Below are 21,535 nucleotides of genomic sequence, written 5' to 3'. Positions count from 1 at the left end.
GCCAGGGGACAGGGATGCTTTCCAGCCTGCAGCAACAGAACACTTGACCTTAAAAGTCTCTTCTGGTCTTTGGATTAGAAAAGGCTTATGTTAGCATAACTTAAGAGCCACCTCAGAGACTTGAGCCCTACTAAGTGACTGACCACTGTTTAGAGTGTCTATCTAGTATCTGATGTTCATTTATTCCCATGTCCTTCTGTGTCACAAATCAGCCAGTTTTTGGTTTATACCTAGAGCTGCCCCAAGGAACTAGACTGATGTTATCTGGCCCAATGGCACCTCCCCCTGATCCTTACAGACTGCCCCTCTTTCCTTTCATTTCCCTCTCCAAGCTGCTTTTGGGCTCTTGGCGTGACGGGGCCAAACGATTCCTAGTCAGCCACAGTCCGGGCAGCTCTGAAGCCAACCTTAGCATCAGGTGGCTGTCTTTAATTCCTTGGAAAAACTTCTGCAGGAAATGAAGGTTCCCTGTTGTCTTTCTTTCTGGTCACTGTTATCCTTTTCCCAGTTAGGGCAGCAGTGAGGGAGGACCCAGCCAAGCTACACAGAGTTTTGTGGATGGAAAGCAGCAGGGTTAGCTTCTGCTTGGGCTGGAGTAGCGTAGAATCTCAGACTAGGCTCATCTTTTTAGAATGTGTTTAAGTTAGTCGTTGTTGTTGTTGTTGTTGTTGTTTTAGTGCTTTTAAAGAGCTCCATATATTTGAATTGCTTGTTATGTGACAAAGCAAGTAGCCCTTGGTCTCATGGCCCGGGTTTTGGCTCTTAATGAGTTACTCTGGGCCAGTATTTAGTCTTTTGAGAGTCGGAGCTCTTTATTTTAGCTGTGACTTAGGCCTCAGCAGTAGGGGATTGAGTCAGGCATCTAGACAGCTGTGGCCTGAGGCTGCAATGAGAGGAATACTTGCTGGAGTGCTTCACAAAGCCCCCTGCTTTGAAGGATGGCATCCTATAGCCTTGGTCAGGGAGACCCCCTGCCCGGGGCACTGGACATCCTGACTATTAATTGGGCTTCTGACAGTGGCTTTGCTTCCCCTTTCATCACAGCTCCCCAGAGCTGTAGGCCACTGTCAGCGGAGTAGACAAGATGAGGAAGGAGGACTCGCTACCTCCAATTTGCCTTGTTTGTTAGTTTGCCTGGGTCTTTGAGGAAGGAGGGGTCCCGCCTACTCACCTCAACCCATCCCTGCGGTGACTCAGAGTCTCAGAAGGAAACCCTGGCTCCTGGGGCCATTTCCTAACGGTACTGTAAGCCAAGCAGTGTTGCTTCCAAGCCCACCCGTTTCCAAGCCCACTCCTTTCCCCTGAGCTCAGGGATAGGGATGGGCATTTTCCTCTGCTTGTGTCCAAAAGGAAGGAACATCTTTCTATGGCTCACAAGAGCTAAAGGAGAAGTGAGGAAACAGGAAGAAGTATGGTGGGGGCTGGGGTAGAGCCCCTGGAGCCAAGCCCACCCAGCTAACAGAGCTGCCCGGGGCTGGTCACGGCTGGCCCATGATGCTGAACTTGAAAGCTTTTTTTTGGGGGGAGGGGGGCGCTCCTTCAAGATGATATAGGTACATGAAGTTTAGCTTAAAGGGGTGGGGTGGGGCACTCTGTATTTTTATTTTTGTATTGTGTGTGTCACAAATTACTCTGTTCGTCGTTTGCTTTTTGCACTGTTTGCTCCCCTGCCTGTATTTTGAGCTAGTGCTAGGACCAGGCGGCTATGCTGTAGGGAGTCTCTCTGGGGTTGGGGAAGTGATGAGGGAGGCCACCTTGGCCTGGGGAAGGGGCCCAGGCTCTCCTACCGGATCCACGCACCGTCCTAGGTTTTTAGATCTCCCTGGGCCCTGCCGGCCAAAGCCAAGAGCAGATGGCCAAGTTGAAACTCCTTTTGCTGGGGACGTGGCTTTGTTTCGGTTGCTGGGTGAACCACACAAAGCTGTCTGCCACAGAGGGACTTGAGAGACTGCAGCGTAGCTCTGATTTGGGTCAGGGGCCCGCTGGCCTTTTTGGGTTTCACTCATGCTGACCAAAACATCCTGCCAGGAAATAATCTGTGGGACTCCCGTCCCCTAAACAAGATCCATACTTCTATAACATCTCCGCTATGGAGGAGAAGCTGCTCAGTGGTTATCTTGAATTCTGGTGACTTGAAAAATGGTTATCTTCAAGTGTCCGTGGTGTTAGACTCCGGGGCGGGGGGGGGGCACAGGGCCTGTAGGGCCAGCGGCTGGTTTGAGAATGTAACCTTTTCTCTTTTGTCCACTGTTTGCCTAAGAGATACTGGCCTGAAATTGGGAGATCACATTAGAGGTCAATTAGGCTTTGAAGAGATGGGGTGAAGTTTGAGTTAAGCTTACCTGCCCCTTTTTGTGTCTGGAAACTCATCTGGTTTCAGAATTGTGTTTTGACTTCTTATTCTTTTTGGAGAAGCTTCTGTTTTAAGGAATTTCTCTTCCTTCTTATCCTGCTTCTACTTTCTCCTGGGAAGACCTGGCCATGGCCTCTAGAATCTCAGTTGAACTTCAGAAAACAGCAGCAGTATTTTCCCTTTCTTAGCACATATACTCCTTTCTCTAGAACTTGGCTCACCTTGGGAAGACCAGGGAAAGAGTCCGCAGGTTCTCTACCTTCCCTGGAGATTGGGGCAGGACCCACCCTGGCCAGCACAGTGCCTTTTCCTCTCCTGCTCTGAGCCAGGGTGGGCATTCCCTCTAGATTCAGGTCTGGGCAGGGGTCTTACAGTCCCTGCCTTGGGACTGCTTCCCCATCCCTTTCTCCCCCTCCCCTTTGCTGGCCGGCTCTAACCTAATTCAAGTGTCTTCTTGCCTCGAGGAGCCTTAATGGCATCAAGTGGCAACATGTAATATTGTCCTCTATGCCTCTCCAACAAAGGACCTTAGGAGAGCAGATGAACTTTCCAAAGTGAGAGACTAACAGATGCTCCTGTTCAAAAAAAAGGGGGAGGGGAGGAGGAGATGCTTGGGCCTCCTTCTGCGGTGGCCCTGGGGAAAGGCTAAGTGATAGTGCAGAAGCAGAACCAGAAATATCCGGGATCTATTCAGAAATCTTAGAAGTCTGCTTCTCTTCTATGGAAAGATATAATTAGAGATCAAAGAGCTCTAAAAATATTGCAAAGAAGCCTTAATGTTCAAGCTTCAGAGAGATCAGAGTAATTTCCCCCTTTCTGTCCGAGCTAGGACCGTTTCTGTATTTAGACCTCTTCAGGGGCAAGAGGGCTAGATTTCCTCATTTTCTTAGGAGACCAGATTGGCATCAGTGGGTCAGCTGCCCGGCTAGGGCGGGTTTCTTCTTTGTACGTGGGTGGCTTGCTGCCGATCTAGTTTGTCCGTCCCCCGCTGCCTTTTGGGTGGCCTGCCTTCGGCTGCCAAATCATCTTGATAAGAGCAGATGATTTGGGGACTGGCTGGGCTGGCAGAAAACGAGCAGGATGGATCTCTTGGGACGGTCCCCTCTCACGCCCCTCCCCCAGGAGTAAAAAACCAGGGAGCCAGGATTGTGCCGGCAGCCAGGGAAACAGTAGTCCTGTTAGAGTTGGCAGGGAGGGCCCTGGCACCTCTCACATCCAGGCAGTCTTGTGAGGTGGGGGCACACAGCACCAGGAGAAGCAGAACTTCGTTCTCACCTCTATTTTGAGCTTCAGTGCTTTAGTTCAGTATGAGGGAAAACAACAACAAACTGAAGTGTGTTTTCCGTCCTTTGAAAGGACAACTGTCGGGAAAGGAGAGCCGAGTTGCCAGGTGGGAGTGGAGAATTGGCAGGGAGAGTCTTTACGGCAAAACCAGGAATAAGGCGTTCTTGACTCTTCTCTTCCCTGGCGTGTCATGATCCAGGGAATGAAAAGAAATTTGACCCTGGAGTGGTTCCCTCTTTAGATCTTCCTTCCACCATGTTCTCACATGCTAGGACCAGCTGCCCATTCTGAGGTCAGAGAGCAGCCTCTTCAACAATTACTGGCCTAACCTGACTTGTCAGGAAACCACTCCCCCCACCCCAGCCCCTGCTCCCCCCGCCAGATTGGGCCCGGCTGCTCTGTTCTGTACCAAGGCCTGGAGAATAGTGGCAAGTTCTTAGTAGTCCTGGTAGCCCCTCGCTTCCCTTCCTCTCCCTGCCGCGGCCAAACCAACTCTGTAGCCACAACATGCATTTACAGCAGCACACTGAGGTGTGATTGAGGGGCTTTGAACGTGGCTGGCCCGGGAAAGCAGTGGGGGTGGACAGAACTGTCTTTCCTCTGGGCTGTCTCCATCTGTCCCTACCCCTTCATGCCCCATCCTACTCCCACGGAAAAAGTTAAAAAAAAAAAATCAGGATGTTTTTCACTGTCCATTGCTTTGTGTTTTAATAAACAATTTGCAGTGACACTCTGTTGAGATCGAGTTTGAACTTGATTGCCAAGAGGTGAAGTGATGGGGTGGGAAAAGGGAGAACTGGGGGCTCACTTAGCTGCAGAGGGCTCTCCTGGGACAAGACCAGGGGCTTTGGTTCATTTTTGCCTCGTGTCTCTTGCTTTTCTTTTTGCCGGGATATTTGGTTAAGGGAATGAAGTTCTGTAAAACTGCCTGGCCGTTTCAGCCAGCAGTGCATTCAAGGAAAACTAAACAGTTGTTTTGCTTTGTTTCCACTTTCACTGGAACACCAGGCCATGACTCGACTCTCCCTCCCAAAGCACAGCTTTCCCTCAGCTTCCGTGACAGCCTGTGGACAGACCAAGCCCTGGGACCGTTTTCTCTGCCCTCTCTGCTTCTGGTGTGTTGTCAATGTTGCGTATTCATTGGGAAGGGGCAGAAGGAGCAGGAAGATTTTTTTCCCCTGTAATGTATCCACCTTGTTTTACAGCTGAGGAACGTGAAACTCAAAAACCCTAATTCACCCCAGGCTAGTCAGTAAATAGTCAAGCCAGATTTCAAATTCAGTCTCGGCCTGCAAAGCCCCCGTTCTCTCTAAGGCATAAGGATAATTGAGGATATCCCTTAATGGAGCCCTTGAAATGGATGAGGCACAATGTCAAGCACTTTTACAGACGTTATTTCTGTTTAATCTTCAACAAACCAGTTGGTTTTAGCCTTTCATGGGTGAAGTGACATTCCCAAGGCCACAGAGCCAGCAGAAGACGGAACTGGGACTTTACGTCCCGATTCTGGCTCATCATTACTCTCTATCACTCTGATGACCTTTCCCCACCATGCTATGTGACTGGCTCCAGACTCCAGAACCCACCTGCTGTATTTCTCCGGTAGGAATGGAGCCTGCTGATACCAGGGGAGTTTGGCCTACTTTCCTCAGTTATCCCTTGAAGGGCAGAACTCATTGCTCGGCTCCGAGAATGAGGCCAGTGTTGACGGAGTCTGTTCTCGGGGCCCAAATAAACCAGGAGGCCCACAGCCTCTTTCTTAGCTTGAGCCCACCCATAACTGGAGTTCTCTACTAATTCAGACCTAGCTGTTACTATTTCGAGTAGCTTCCGGTGAGCTGCCAAATGGGGGAAGAGACCTGAAGAAGCCTTGCTCTAGGGAGTTGCAGGGAGGAAAACTGACAGAAGTCTTGAGCCAAGTGCTGGGGGTTGGGTTAAACGACTCCTTGGGTCCAGATCTTAATCTCGCTGAGGAAATCAGGCTCCCAGTTGGCTGGAGCGGGTGTGTCAGACCGTTCTCCATACTTAGCGCCCCACCCCGCTCCATCCCATCCCCACATTTACGGGAAAGCCCGCTGTCGTTAGCTGGTTGCTGTTAGTGGTGAGGGGTCAAAGCCGAGAGGAGGTGGAGCAGGGAGGGTCTGCAGTGGGATTGCCTCTTCTCTTAACAGCCTCAGGAGGCTGGCCCCTCACTGCAGGACTCTGGCCTTAAGAGTCTTAGTTTTGTTTGTTGCTACCCACTTACATGTTAGTAAACAATAACCCCCTGGCTTTTCTGCCTGGCCTTGCGCTAGGACTTGCTATCCTGGGTCTCCTTGCCGCTGCCACCAGAATCCATGTGTCCCTCCCTCAAGCCTGGTCCCCAGCAATTTCCCCCTCAGCTCTCAGTCACCACGATGTCCTGTCCAGCTCCGCATCTTCTCCCGCTCTGGTGCGCCTGCCCTCTGCGGAGGGGTCGTGGAGAAAGGCCCGTGAACCATGTTGGCATGGTGGCCGTTCATGATTCACGCTCCTGGTACCAGCATCGTGCTCTCGTTGCTGGCTTTCATCTCACTATGGCCCTAGGGAAGATGTGTGACTCCCTTGACTTCTAGAGAAAGAAGCAAAGGCTCAGAGGGGATAGATGGCTGCCCAAAGTCCCGTAGCTGGTAAGTGACAGAGCGAGGAGGGGGAGTGTCTAACCACATGCTCATGGTCTTAATGCCATGATATGCTGTTCTTTAAAAAAAATTTTTTGTTTTTTGAATTTGAATGTAGGTAAATGATGGTTACATGGAGGTTTATTATATCATTCCTTCTCTGAAAACGAAGGTAATTCTCTAAGACTTAGTGATACAGGAAATACAGACATTTTTGAAAAAGTTATATGGGGTGCAAAATCCCAACTCTTCCATTCTCATACCTACTCATCTAATCCCGACAGGAGAATACAGGTGACTGTCCGGTGGATATCTTTCCTTTTATGCATATTTATATATATGTACATATACACCTTTCCTTACACAGATTTTTTTTAATGTTTATTTTTGAGAGAGACAGAATGTGAGTGGGGGAGGGGCAGGGCGAAAGAGGGAGACACAAGATCTGAAGCAGGTTCCAGGCTCTAGCTGTCAGCCCAGAGTCCGATGCGGGGCTCGAACTCACAAGTGGTGAGATCATGTCCTGAGCCAAAGTCAGATGCTTAATCGATGGAGCCACCCAGGCACCCCTGCACAGATTTATTGTGCACAGGTGCATGTGTTTCTTCAGAATCCATCAGGGAATTGCTGGGTCAAACAGTAACACATTTAAAAATTTGAAAGTACTGCCCCCCACAAGGCTCCATGAGTTTTCACTCACCAATCTTGTGGTATATGACTTGGGAATATGCCAGAAATCCTTTTTGGAAACAGGTGGGATATAAATAAGAAATTAATGCTTTGTAAAAACAGCCCTTGGCCAGGGAGAGTGGGGACATGGCTACTAGGGAAGTTACCAGCTCTCCATCCCAGACCACAAGGCATGCCTGCAGCCCCAGCTTTGACCCGCTGATGCGACGCATGCCACCTTTAGGAGGGAAGAGGAAGGAGGACTGAACTTCCCAGTCTTTGCAAAAAACAACCCTCTGATGTCTTGCTTACCTTGGCTGCCCCAGCTCCAGGCCCCACCTGCCCGGCCTGGTTTGGGGCAGACTGCCTGGCTACCCTGGGACTGCCCTGGAAAACTGCCACTGTCACACCTCTTACAGCAAGGAAAACAACCAGGAGAGGGACTGGGAGAGCTTGGAGCTGGGTGACAGGGAGGCCGGCCTGTCCACAGCGGTCTTCCGGCATCTAGCCCGGGGAAACCTTGCGTTAAGATTGCTAATGCAGTAGATCTCTGTCATCCTCTTTCCCCCAAAACATGGTATCAGTTTATGTACTGTTCAAAAACACTTTTCAAAAGAGCCTTCCGATATACCTTAGGAAGAGTTGGTGAAGAGAAACAGTGGCAGATTGGAGTTTATAGCCATTATTCTTCCTACTCACTTCACACACACAAACACACACACACACACACACACACACACACACACACACACACACACAGAGTTCATAGGTAGTGACCCGAGAGAGTACAGGCCCCAGCTCCCTATATAGCAGTTTTTATTTAATTTCTCTTGAACAGAGAAAAGGGATCAAATGTGAAGTTGCTTTTAAATTTTAAGAGAAGATAAGGCTACTTTGGTTTAACGTTTTCCTTTCGGACAAAGATTCTAAGATATATGTTTTTTAAATATATAAGCAACCCATGATCTTATGCTTCTTGTGATAAAATAGTACATAAGTAGATCTCATGTCAAAAGTGAATATATTCCCTTTCTAGTTCCTCCTAATTCTCTCCTCCCCAGAAGGAACTACGGTTAACACTTTCGTGTATTTTGAGATCTCTTCCTTTGCAGTTACAAATAAAAATCCATATTTTCATGCCCTTTTTATTTTATTTATTTTTACTTTTTTAAAAAGTCTATTATTTTGGGGGAGAGAGCATGTTCACACAAGTGCCAGTGGGGGAAGGGCAGAGAGAGAGAGAGAGAGAGAGAATTCCAAGCAAGCTCTGCGTTATCAGCACAGAGCCTGTGAAGGGGCTGGAACCCATGAACTGTGAGATCATGACCTGAGCCGAAATCAAGAGTTGGATGCTTAACCGAATGAGCCACCCAGATGTGTCCCACCCCCCTTTTTTTCTTGTCCTTTTTATTTTAAGCAAATGGGATTTTGTGTCTTGTCCCCCCTGTCTCCCTCTCTCCCCCCTATATATCTTTAAGCTCTCTCTATACTGGTATATATAGATGGATCTCATTTTTGTTAAGGATTTTGTTTAATGTTTATTTTTGAGAGAGAGCACACATGCACGAGCACACTTGAGCAAGTCTTTGTGCTGACAGCAGGGAGCCTGATGTGGGGCTGGAACTCACAAACTTGTGAGATCATGACCTGAGCCAAAATCAAGAGTCAGATGCTTAACAGACCAGCCACCGAGGAGCCTGGGATCTCATTATTTTTAACAGCTGCAGAACTTGAAGATGCAACTGTAATTTATTGTACTTTTTCAATGTTACAAATGGCACTGCAATAACACCTTTGCAGTAAACAACTCTGGACTCTCCGCATAAAGGGGGTAATACATTTGTTTCCAACCCTAGACAGAGAACTCTGAGAACAAAGGTTCAGTGAGTGAGTGGGAAATGGCTGCATTCTGAGCCTCCCTCCTGGTGATTCACAATTAGGTAGCATATTAAAAGTTCTGGAAATTCTTCAGTAACCACTCACTGCTGAGTGGTTTTAAAAGAGTTGTTTGCAAAGGGAAGAACTTTAATTCTTTGTACACATCTATTAACATTTTCCTGAACGGTTTGGTAAATGCCTCCATGGATGGTAACCTCTCAAAGACAGGACGGTTTTTAGATAGGAACTTGGCCACATACTGTTCCACCGGGCTGGGCAACTGGGGTGGAGTAAGGTTTGGATTTTGTCCAGGTACTAGGCTAGGTCTGTCAGCCCCTCCCAAGCCCCTTACATAAGGTGAGAAGGACTCAGCAAGGCTTGGCATAAATTAAGTATTGAGGCTGACCATGGAGAGAAAGGTTGAGTTTCACTCCGGCCTAAGTCTGGGTAAGATGTGATATCAGACCGGGCAGACGCACTACATCAGGTGTAGGCCCAGGCCTCCACAGAAGACCCTTGGTCCAGAATCCCTAGAGAAGGAGACAACTTGGGGTGTGAGAGGACAGCCTTAACCTGTCCTTCAACCACTCAACCCCCTGGCCTACCTCCTACAATTAGTGAAATCCCGGTTAACTTCCAGGGCTCAGTGCAGATGTTACCTCTGTGAAGCCTCTCCCCCGATTGGCCAGACCACTCCTGTGTGTTCTGGTAGCATCTTTGCTGTACCTCTTTTAGAGCAGTCAGCCACTCGGCTACTCTTTTAGTTCATTCGTACTTACTGGGCTGGTCAAGAGGAAGGGCCACACAATGAATTATGTACTTAACAGTCTTCCCCAGCAAAGGGGGAGCGCCTTCATAGTGGTGCATTCCTTCACTCACTCACTCAATCATTACTGAGCACCTACTGTGTGCTCTGGACCGCCAGAATATAGTAGTGAATAAGGTGGACACAATCCCTGTCCTCATTCATAGTCTTACGTTCCCTGTAGTCAGCTCTAGGACGAGCCCAAAGCCTGGCACAGTAGGATTTAGAAATTGGAATCTAATTGGAAAGCTGCTTTTGCAAGGCAAGCGCTTTTAACTTCGGTGCTACAAATTAAAAAAATTTTTCTTAGGATGCCTTGTCTACGGTTTATATGAAAGTCATTTGACCGTATGAGATATTTTAAAGACATTTGAGGTGAGGTGACTTTGAGGACCTGATGGGGAGTCTGGGGGTTGGCACTCCCCAGCCACGCTTGCGGCTCACCACCGGGCTGGGCCAGAGCTGGCGAGAGGGCAGCCGGCCACCGCCCCCGGCCCCGCCCCTCAGGCCCGCCCCTCCCCAGGTGCCACCCCGGACCCCGCCCCCGCTCTCCATAGTTACGGCGCTGCGGAGGTGGCGGCCATCTTGGCGGCAGAGCGATGAGCGGGTCGAACCCGAAGGCTGCGGCCGCGGGGTCAGCGGCTGGGCCCGGGGGGCTCGTGGGGAGCAAAGAGGAGAAGAAGAAGGCCGGGGGCGGCGTCCTGAACCGACTCAAGGCGCGGCGGCAGGCGCCCCACCACGCGGCAGAGGACGGTATCGGGGCGGCGGTCACGGAGCAGGAGCTGCTGGCCCTGGACACCATCCGGCCCGAGCACGTCCTGCGCCTCAGCCGGGTCACCGAAAGTGAGTGCCCGCCCGACCGCGCCCTGCCCTCGCGCGGGCCCCGGGCCCCTTGTCGCCTACAGCGGAGCCGGCCACCCGCCGCCTGGGCGGCCCGGGGGTCCGCCCCGGCCCCCTCGGTCGGCCAGGCCGCGCCGCCTCCCACCCTCACCGAGCCTAGGTTGGGAAGGGGTTCTCCTTGCGCTCGACTGCGTTCCCCTGCGTCCGGCCGCGCCACGCTTCTCCTGGGCCGGCCGTTCTCGTCCTCAGCTGGGTCTGTTTGGGTAGGGAGCCCCCTTAGCTTAACCGGATCCTCCTGACCCTGGTAAGTGGGACTTCTGCCCCCTCATCCTGGAAAGCCCACAGGTATCAGAGAAGTTCCTGCCCAGCCAGGCTCCCCGCAGCCTGCCCACTTCCAGCTTCTGCAGCCTCTGCCCGCCCAGCCCCTGCCCTCTTCCTCCGCCTGTCTCCACTCCGGCCGCCTGGCAGCCCCTTCTGCAGCCTGCCTTGACCGTTTCCTTCCTCAAACATTGTGCCGTGGCCTTTCATGCAAATTTTAAACTGCCACATTAAAAAATATGTTGATAAGGTTTCAGTTAATGTACATAATCCAAAACGTGAATCCTGCTCTTGACACCTGTTCTAGTGGATTAAGAATGTGTCATGGCAACCATCCTACTACTATCTCTTTTCACTGATGGAAGTAAAGGTGGGAGGAAACGGACTGCCCACCGCCCTGTCCTGGTTCTCCTTCCTTTCTCTGTTCTCTTCCAAGCCAAACCCTGACTTGCTGCCCTTTGTCTCGCTGCTCTTTCTCCCCCAGAGTTTGCATTCACCTAGTTAGACCCTGCTGCCCTCCAGACTTCTAACCCTGCAGCACCCGCACTCCCTCCACGGATCTAAGGCTGCCACAGCCTTGTCTTCTGAACTGCTGCAGCTCTCAGCCTGGGCCGCTCAGGTGCACCTCAGGGAGCTGGGGGCAGCTCCAGGGACGTGGGAATGGGGTTCAGGCGGTGGGCCTTGACCCAGCCGGTATGAAAAGGGACTTCCCATCTCCTGAGAGGTTTAACTTAATTTTGGATATTTCCATGTTCCCATTTTCCATCACTGTTTGGGTTGGGCGTGTCCTCTGCATGCTGGAGTATATCTTTAGCAAGTCTTACTCTTCAGTGTATTGAAGCACGGGGAAGACGCTGCTTCTGTTCTGACCCAGTTTTCATCTGGGCCCCGAAGGTATAGAAGTGCTCGTCACCTGAGCCTTCTACCTGCATACTTTGTCCTCATACCGAGGGTGAATCAGGCCATTGTCATGCCTGGCCCCAAGCAACATTCGTGGTGGACAGAGGGCCTGTGCCCCCTTTCATGTCAGCAGCCTACTGGAGAAAGCCATGGGTCAGAGCCTGGTGACCTTGGGATTCTGTTATAAAGTCTGTTTCGCTCCGTTTGTTCATGGAGTCCCCTCTAAAGGTGCAGAACCATCCTCAGTCCTTTTCAGATTTACAGAATAATCAGAAGGTCTCCAGTTTGCCACCGTGCGGTCAGGAGTCATCCTAGAAAGAAAGCAGCGAGTTTTCTCTGATCAGCACTGTACTGACTGTTGCTCCGGTGGTCAGGGGTTCCACGTCACTTTGGCGCGGTCCCCTCACCAGCCAATCTGTCCCCTCACCCGTGTAGGTGTGGCCGACTGCCTGATTCAGTACAGCCCGCAAGCTAAGAAGCTAAGAATGGATTTTGCAGTTTTAATTAGTTGGGGAGGGGGGGAGAGATCTTGCCCCATACGTTACATGCGATCCATATTTCAGTATCTGTAAATGCTTCTAGTGGACCACAGCTGTGCTCATTCATTTGTGTGTCGTCTGTGGCTGCCTTTGCACTCTAGTGACAAGAGTTGAGTAGTTGTGACAGTGCCAGTCTGTCTAAGTTATTAGAGGAAGAGTCTAAATGATTTATGATCTGGCCCTTTACAGAAGAAATTTGCTGCTCTCTGCTTCGTGATACTAGTGGCTGGCAAACAAGTACTATATTAGCCATTAGATCAGCAAGAATGTTTTTAAATGGATTTCTTAAAAAATTCTGTTATATCCAAGGTGTTTCCAAAGCAATCCCCTTACACCATCCCTGTTTCTTAAAGTGTTACAACCATCTTTCATGCAAACCAAATCCATGCTCTTTGTTTCGTTCTTTGATCATCTCCTTATTCTCTTCATGCAACTTTTGCTTTTAACGTAAGAGGAAGTTTTGGGGTGTATTTTAAGTGAATTGTGTAAGGAAAAAACCCCTGAGTTTGCCTCAAAACTTGAGAGAGAAATGAATGGTAGTTTTGGATGGTTATTTAACAGCATTGGTGTGTGTGTCTCTCTCATTTCAGATTATTTATGCAAACCCGAAGATAACATCTACAGTATTGATTTCACCCGCTTCAAAATTCGAGATTTGGAGACAGGGACGGTGCTGTTTGAGATTGCCAAACCTTGTGTGTCAGGTAGGCCTCAGTATTGTAGCGGTCACTTCAAAAGGTCCTCAAAGCTAGAATTTTCGTGAACCATTGCCTCCTGTGCCAGGGACCCTGGTGTGTCCCCATCTGTGCCCCTGCCTGCAGCCTGGGCCGCTGTGTGCGCTGGTCTGCAGCCGTGCTAAGAGCTTGTTTGCTGAATATCTGCTCTGTGCTGGGCGCTGTGTCCCACCTGGTTCTGTTTACATCAGGTCGTGTGATCCCCACGTCTGTGAGGAGCTGCTATTCTCATTTTACAGATCAGGAAACTGAGGCCCAGAATTTCCAAGTGACCTTCCCAAGGTCCTGTGCTCATTCCTCTTACCGTGTCGCCTATGCTTAGGAAAGGAAGCCTTGGAATTAAAGTAGAATGAGGAAAGCTCACCTGTGCCGTGTGTCTTGGGGACCCTGGAAGGGTGAGGGTTGGGGGCGGGGGGGGGGGGGTCCCAGTCCAGGCTCACTTGTCTTCTCCCTCGGTTTCCTTTCAACAGTGTAAGGCCTTTCCTTGTAAGGCCTAGTTTGGATTTAATTCTCCAGCATTTTCTGGAGGAACGGAAAGCCCAGACCTATGAACTCATCTACTTGGGATTCCTTAAATTAGCCTTGAATACCTGGTGCTTCCTGTGCGTGTAGTGCTTGCAGCTCCAGGGTGGCTCCTCTCTGGTAGGGGGCCACTCACCAGTCTTTGGAGTGCATCACTGGAGCTCGAGCACCCCCTGGAGTTAGTTACTAGAACACCAGCATAGATGAACGCAGTATCCACGGAGGTCTGTATCAAGAATTCTTTTTGCAAAACTCTTCTCATGTGATTTTGTACGCAGAGGAGCCTGTGAACTTGGTAAGGCAGGTGTCAGTAGCCCAGGCAGGTCGAAGGGCTTTCCCGGGAAGGTCTCGGCTCAGGTTCATTGCACCGGCAAGGCTGGAGCCCTAGTTTCTCACCCCACCTGGCATCCTTCATGCTCTCATAATCTGGTGCTGACCAAGGCACCTGAAGGCTCCAGCTTGTGGGTACTGAGCTGGGCCCAGGGCCAGGCAGCCTCCTGGGCCTGTGGTATTCATATCCCTGAGCGAAGTGTCCTAGTACTTTGGATGTTTCAGGGACCCCAGGGCCATTTCAGATGTGTGGATTTGAACCAGGCTGGGCCCAGAGTAGTCATCTCAGTACAAAACTGAACTGTCTCCAGCAGGGAGGCTGCAGAGCTTGTGAAGATGCCTTGATGTTCTGCTTCTCCAGTTTTTACCTGTAAGGATCTTGATTCACTTACAATATGCTCGCACTGAATCAGTAAGCTCCTCCAACACTTGTTCTGATGGGTTTGAATCCCTGAGATGCGGACTGAATCTGAATCACATTGTTGGAGGTAGGGCTCCAGAGTCTCTGGCTCTGAGTGCCTTCTCAGTCTGGTAACCCATTTGCTCTTGGGCTTGTGACAGGCAGAGATGTTTGGGGTTAAAAAAGACATAAATTGCACCCACATTCAGCCAATACCTGGAGAAAATATTTTTGCTGGACACTGGATGGCTACTAGTGGAAACTACTCCTTATTCATGTTAGAATGGCTCTCTGATTCGTTTTACAAAACTTCCATTTCCTGGGCTTAGGAATGGATTAGACTCACTGTCAGTCAGGTTCAGCATGTTGGCTCATTGCTTATCTACCCCAGGTTGTCAGTGTCTGACCTGGCATGGGCATTACAGTACCCCCAAGGCTGCAGCCCTTGTCTTCCATTTAGATGACAAGATAATTAGCTTGTCTTTGCTGCCCGTCAGAAGTTTTGTGTTCATTGAACTTGCCTTTTGACTACGTTCAACCTTCGTGGATGTGTTCTTTTGGTTAGCAGCTAGCACTGCAACCTTGTGGCCATGATCAACTATAGACCATGCCAGGGACCTGGTACCTGGCTTGTGTCTCAGGCTTCACTCTTAGGATCTGGCCCAAGCCACTCAGCTACATAAAAGGTAAATAGTTTAATGTTTAAGAACAAGCTTCAAGTCAGGTGGACCTGGCTTCGAACCCCTGTTCCTTCCATGTACTATTTGGGGGAATGTGGACGTGCTACTTAACCTCTCTGGGCCTCTGCATCCTGATCTGTAAGATGGAGATAATGATGTCGCTCCACAGGGTTGGGAGGAGTCTGCGATGATCAGCCTGGGGCCTGCCCTGCAGCAGGGGCCCAGCAAATATTGGCCATCCTGCTGTTGGAGTTCGTGCTGTTAATTGGTTGTGCTCTTTGGTCTGGTGGCGCCAGGACAGTACTCTCAGGGTTCCTTGTGCTCTTTCAGACCAAGAGGAGGAGGAGGAAGAGGAAGGGGGAGATGTGGATATCAGCGCAGGACGTTTCGTCCGCTATCAGTTCACACCGGCATTTCTCCGCCTCCGCACAGTCGGTGCTACGTGAGTACCAGGATTTCTGGAGGGGAGAACACTCGCTTGTCCACGAAGACTGTTCTCGGTTGGGTGCTGGGTTGGCTTTAAAGAAGGGAGGAGGCAATAAATCAGAGATTTATTTTGCAGAGTGGAGTTCACGGTGGGAGACAAACCTGTGTCAAACTTCCGGATGATCGAGCGGCACTATTTCCGGGAACGCCTGCTGAAAAACTTTGACTTTGATTTCGGCTTCTGCATCCCCAGTAGTAGGAACACTTGTGAACATATCTATGAGTTCCCGCAGCTTTCTGAGGATGTCAGTATGTATCCCCTGTCTTCTGCCCTGTCCTAGAGTCTTAGGACTAGAAGGAAGACGCCTTGGGGTCTCTCTGGTCCAGCGCCCTCCTCTGGCAGAGGAGGGAGGTAGTGACATGATACTTCTCCAGGCCTTTAACCTCAGGCTTCTCATTTCCTGGTGCTCCTGTCTAGGGTTTCAAACTCTGCCTGCATGGGAGCATCAAAGGTTTTAATAATACAGGCCGTCCACTTAGGGTGCCTGCTGCAGGGGTGACTGAGGAAGAGGAGGGGAGGCCCATGACAATCCCCGGGACGGGAGTTAGCTGGAGCACCTCTCCGAGCCTCTGTTAGGCTTGGTTTTCTACTGTGCTCTAGTCCTTGGCTCCTGCTCAGCACTTGTTCGTCCTCCCCTTTCTCCTTAGAGGGAGAAGTGCAGCTGGGGGCTAAATAGAGTCAGAGGTCTGGGGACCTTGTGTTCCCCATGTTTTCAAGTAGAAGGCTGAATAGATAAACTTTCAGAATAAATTCCCAGGAGATAGGGAGCTGCTGTAGGGTTTGGAGCAGAAGGAGTGGCCGGATGGAAGCCACGTTCTAGGAAGAGTAATTCTCTAGTCCCGATGGGAAAAGCTGGGGAGGCCAGAGGGAGGAGCCGAGGCAGGGGAAGAGAGAGAGAGAGAGAGAGAGAGAGAGAGAGAGAGTGAGAGTGCAGACTCTAGCAGTTCCCATGACTCTGGTGGAGCTCTCCCGGGTTAGCATTATCTGTTAGTAACCAGGGAAAACGGCTCCAGAACACTGAGAATATGAGCGGGACCCTGTGAATAATGGGGGGAGTTTGGCTGAGTTGTAGGGAAGGATCTACATACACTGACTGCTTTTCTCAGAATCCCAGGTCCTTGAAATTGTTACATTCTGAAAACCAGAATGTTTTTCGCTCACGTGGCAATGCTGCTCTTAGGTAAAATGAGGAGCGCTGCTGTGGGGCGGGCTGTTTATGACAGCATCTGGTCCTGGATTGAACCCGCTCCCCAGCCGGGGCCAGAACATATAGATATTTGCAAGGAAAGAGTATGTACGGCCAGGCAAGTTTTTACCCAAGGCGATAGAACTTTTCTTCTTGAAATGTCATAAGCTAAAAGAGGGTGGAAGTTAATAGTCTAGATATACACCAAATAACTTTTGGCCTCAGTGGGTTCAAGGGACTTTCATCTTTTGAGAACTGTGGTAAACAGAATGTTTCCTTCCGAGAAACCAAAATAGCATGTGATCATTAACTCAAAACTGATCAGAAGTAGTGACCGTTAATTGTTTCGACTCTCCAGAATGGTTAAAGAGGTCTGGGCAACTGCCTAAACAAATGAGATTTAAATCTGGATCCCAAGACAAGCATACCTTTTGCTGAATCATTTGCAAGTTAATACCCTGAGCCATCTCTGGAAAAGGCTCCTTGCCCTTTGTCACCCTGCACCCATATATACCTAGGATTCCTTTGGTTGTCAGGGATGCCCGTGGGAAGTGGGCACAGTGAGGCACAGCTTTTGGAATTTGGACCAGAATGTCTAGAGGTGGGGAACAGACCAGAAGGACTGAATAAACAATCTGTGGTAGTCCTTGTTGCCAAAAGGGTAATCCTGTGGCCCTGGGGTTCGGAGTAGGAATCCACACTCGAGATACCCAAGGAGTGCCACGTCAGAGAATTGCATCCTTATGTCGAAGTGGGTTTCCTGTTTAATTTGGGGGCCTCAGTGGTTCTCTCCAGCTCTCCAAGCCTGGCCACCTCCGTTCTGGCCTCATTATTCTAACAGTATACGCACGTTTTGGTGGGCTGGCTTATGAATTTTAGAGGGGACACTCAGCTTTGCACTGACAGCAGAGGACCTGATGCAGGGCTCAGATGGGGCTTGAACTCTCAAACTGAGATTATGACCTGAGCCAAAGTTGGACACTTAACCAGCTGAGCCCCCCAGTTGCCCCTTAGAGGGGATACTAAGTTTTTCTGTACCCAATCCATGGGGCAGACTCACACATAATTCTTTGCTTTTTCCCTTTCTCTGACTTACAGTTCGTCTGATGATTGAAAATCCCTATGAGACCCGTTCTGACAGCTTCTACTTTGTTGACAACAAGCTGATAATGCACAACAAGGCTGATTATGCCTATAACGGAGGCCAGTGACCGCTGCAGGAGCAGACGGGGAGGTGCTTTGCTATGGCCTGCGGTGCCGGCACACGGAGGTGGTTGAACCTGTTGTTCACATCACACATCTGGAACCTGGTCCCAGGAAGCCAAGGCTGGGGTGACGGTTTCCTGTGGTCCAAGAGAGGTGCCAAGCAACACCGTGTTTTCTTCCCCAGTACTTTTTCTTCCCTTTTCCCCTGCCCCTTAGGTCGCAGTGGTTCTGTAGTAAAGTAAAGCCTTAGGGTATGGCTCCTGGAATCTAGAGGAAAAAGAAAATTTATTTTCACGTAGTCCTAGCTGCCTGCTGGTGGCGCTGAAGAGCCCGGGGCTCTGTGGGCACAGCCCTGTCCGTGTAAGGAGGCTCTGGCCAGCCGGTTTGCCAGTCAGTGGCTTCTTCGTAGGGTCCTGGGCGCTGTGAGAGGCTGAACGGCGGGCCTCTTCCAGGCAGCTCGCCCTCTCACTTACAGTATTGCCAGCGGCACGGTCCGACCTCAGCTTGTGGCACGGTCCGACCTCAGCTTTGCGTAGTTTGAAAGCAACTGGAAAGAAAGGTGGTGTGGAGGGGGGCCAAGAGCGGAGGCGCTAGCGGCTGGCAGGGCTGCCAACTGAAAGGTCCGTGTCGGGGAGAGGCCTGCTTCTCTGTCTGGCTTCCAGGAACCTCCGCCAGCCTTCCCAGGGATATACCGAGGTTTCAGCCTGGCGGTGCCTTCCTGTTCCCATTCTGGAGCAAAGGCGAGCTTGCTCTGTGCGTCCTGCCTCCGGACTTCTGAGTGTCTCCTGAAATAGAACGTGGCAGTTTTGGCCCTTGGAGCAGTAGGCTCTCTCAAGGCCACAGCAGGCCTCGTATTTTGTGTTTTTTATTTTATTTTTTATTTCTAGGCTTATTTTGGAGAGGTTTTGTAAGGTGTCAGTGGTGTTTCCAGCATCTGTGATGTGTGGTTAGACTTCTTATAGTATTAATCAAGCTCCTGGGGCTAATCTGGCTCATGTTGGGACCGGATATAGTTATGGACTGTAACTACAGCTACTTAAAGGAAGGATTTGATTTTTCTCAACACAGGAGGGCCTGCAGGATTAGGTTTGATGGGGATTTGCCTCTGAAACTTTCTGTAGATTTCTTATTTCGGAGGATTTTCCTGTCTGCCTTTCTAGTGAGGTGGTTTCTGGGACCATCCTGGCAGGTCAGACCTCTAATGCATATTCTGATCCTTTTTACTGCTAGTTGGAGTTCTTTTGGTTGCTTGGAAAAGAAACAGTAGCCTGAGGTGGCTCTCAGAGGGTGCTCTCTGACAGCCTTCCTTGCACATCCTTGTGGGCTGCTTTTGTCCTCAGGCCCTTACTGGATAGACTCCCGCCACCTCAGCTCCGTATGGTTGTCTGTGTCTCTGTGGGTGGCTTTAGTTGACCCTCTGATAAAATTGTTGCTGTCTCCAGGATTTAGCATTGACAGAAAGGTAGCAGTAGGAAGGGCCCAGGTATGTGGCAAGTCACTGGGAAGCAGCATAGTGACTGACTGACAGCAGTCTCCCCAGATGCTTGGGAGGAAGGCCGTGCGGGGCCCGGGATGGAAGGGCCAGCACTGTGCCACAGAAAGGCCCCTGTGCATTCACTAACCAGTGTTGTTCCCTGTTTGGATTCTGGAGCATGCGTGGCCTTGAACCTTGGCCTAGTGCTCTGTGCCAGGTGCTGGCAGCTTTCTCACTGAGGGAAGAGACCAGGCGCCCCGCGGACGGGTTACTCATCACCAGGCCGGGTGAATCTTAGAACCGGAGTCCACTATAAATCTAGGTGCCTTATGTGTGGCTCTGTCCCACGTGCTGCTGGGGAAAGCTGCCTTGGCCTCCTTCCCTCCTCATCTGTGGACAGACGTCAGCACTGCCTCCTTACTTTCTGTTTCTCCTCTAGTAGCATGTTTGTGTGTGCATATTGAGCTCCAAAATCATCCCTTCTCTATGTGACAGCAGCCTAATCAGGAGATTTTCTACTATTTGATATTCACGTAGTATCTAGGATGTGGCTTCTGGAGCTGTCCAGAGCTTTGCTCTGTAGAGTGTGTCTTGGAAATGTGTCCAGGACAGATCATGTCTCGTGGACTCATGGGCTGTCTCTTATATGCAGTGTTAGCCTCTGCTAGGAGGAGGGCAGAGGAGGCAGGCATCCTGGCCTCAGTCGTGCCATACCCTCCTTCCCGCTGGCTTGCCTTAGTCTTCTGGAGGCCGTTTTGAGGCCATGTGCTCGGTCTGTGCCCACCAGGACAGGGATATGCCATCTTGTGCTCCACAAGGTCTGTCCGGTGTTATGTACCCGGGAGTCTGTATTCGTGTCTCTTACTCAGGAAATCAGAGTTAACCATTCTGGGGTGTTAACCAGGGTGAGTTTGAAATTTGACTTTTTGTACCTGAACCGGGGAGAGAAGTCCTACTTTCTCTGAAAGCAGCTGAAGCAATCAGAAGTTGAACCAGGAGACCATGTTACTAATGAACCTGGACTGTTGATAGCACTTGTCTTGGGGGTGATACAGTTGGAAGGGGAAATGGCTTGCAGGGGGAGACCCTGCTTTCTGCTCTGAGCTGGTGTCTGAGCAGGGAAGAGCTGAATCTTCAAGGGGAATTCATTTCTGGAACGGAACACATAGGCTGTGTGTACTGGACGAATTGGGTGAGTCTTGCCTTAGTGTCCTGCCACCCCCGTAGACCCCCAGGGCACTCTTCTCTGTCGAGTCACTTTCTTTTGGTGGCTTTTGTCGCCATGACGTCAGTGAGGCTTGGGGACTGGAGACAGCCTGCCCCCAGAATCCCTGGAGAGATTTCCTTGCCAGGGCAGGGGTCTCCTGCGCACAGGTGCTGCGTCCCGGTGAGAGCCTGCTCGTCGAATCCTCACTTCCATTCCATGTTACAGAACATCTTCGCCACAAGAAGGGTCTAGGGGAGGCGGATTTACCCCTTGTTTTACGAAGGATCACGTAAAGTCATTGAAGTTGTGAAAGTTTATTTTTTCCCCCTGTAAATCTATTTTTCTCAGAACATAAGAAACATCAATGACCTGATCTGTCCTTCCTCCTCCCCTTCACCTAAGATCCTCATTCCAGTTTGTATTGTCTTTGTTTCCAAAGTAAATTAGGTGACTTACTTGTACAGAATGTTATTTTACCACGAGAGACAGTAATAAAGGATTTTCACAGTACACGCATCCTCTTTTGTGTCCTGACCGGGCCCCTGGCATTGCGGGGCAGGTGTGGGGTCGGGATGGGCTCCGAGTTTCTTCATGTGACTTTCCTGTAAACACTTTAATGTGTATAGCTGGCTTCGAGGGTGAACAGGGAACAGTGTTTGGCTTTAGATTTAATATTTTTGCTTTGTTTCACTCGGAGACTTTGGGAATTAAAATTTTGTCTGTTTTGAAGTTAGGCTTATTATTAAGTTGTACTTTAACTGCAGTAAAATTCACTTGGCTTCAGAGTACAGTTGGATGAGTATGCAGCCTTAGTGCCCCAGCACAATCATGGTACAGGGACTTTGCATCACCCCAGAAAGTTCCCTCAAGTTCCTGGTGTTGCCAAAGGGCAGTTCCCACCCTTCACCCAAACCTCTTGCAACCCTTGTCTGCTTTCTGTCTCTACTGGGAAATTTGCCTACTTTTAATATAGAACTAACATCCTGGTTTAAGGTGACAATATAGTTTTATTCGTTTTATTTATTTATTTTTAATTAAAAATGTTTAAATGTTTACTTATTCTTAGAGAGCACAAGCAGGGGAG

The 21,535-nt window shown here is 50.0% G+C and overlaps 1 protein-coding gene across 1 annotated transcript; it reads left to right on the top strand.

Annotated features, from left to right (window-relative positions):
- The first annotated feature begins 10,203 nt into the window (after positions 1-10,203).
- On the top strand, positions 10,204-20,961 carry UNC119B (unc-119 lipid binding chaperone B). Its single transcript, XM_029922487.1, has 5 exons — positions 10,204-10,471; positions 12,816-12,929; positions 15,222-15,333; positions 15,454-15,626; positions 17,663-20,961. The coding sequence occupies exons 1-5, from the start codon at positions 10,228-10,230 to the stop codon at positions 17,773-17,775; spliced, it is 756 nt and encodes a 251-aa protein (XP_029778347.1). The 5' UTR covers positions 10,204-10,227; the 3' UTR covers positions 17,776-20,961.
- The last annotated feature ends 574 nt before the right edge of the window (positions 20,962-21,535 follow it).

This window comes from Suricata suricatta, chromosome 14 (genome assembly GCF_006229205.1).
Source record: "Suricata suricatta isolate VVHF042 chromosome 14, meerkat_22Aug2017_6uvM2_HiC, whole genome shotgun sequence".
In the NCBI taxonomy this organism is placed as follows: Eukaryota; Metazoa; Chordata; class Mammalia; order Carnivora; family Herpestidae; genus Suricata; species Suricata suricatta.
This window is presented reverse-complemented; position numbering and strand designations above follow the sequence as displayed.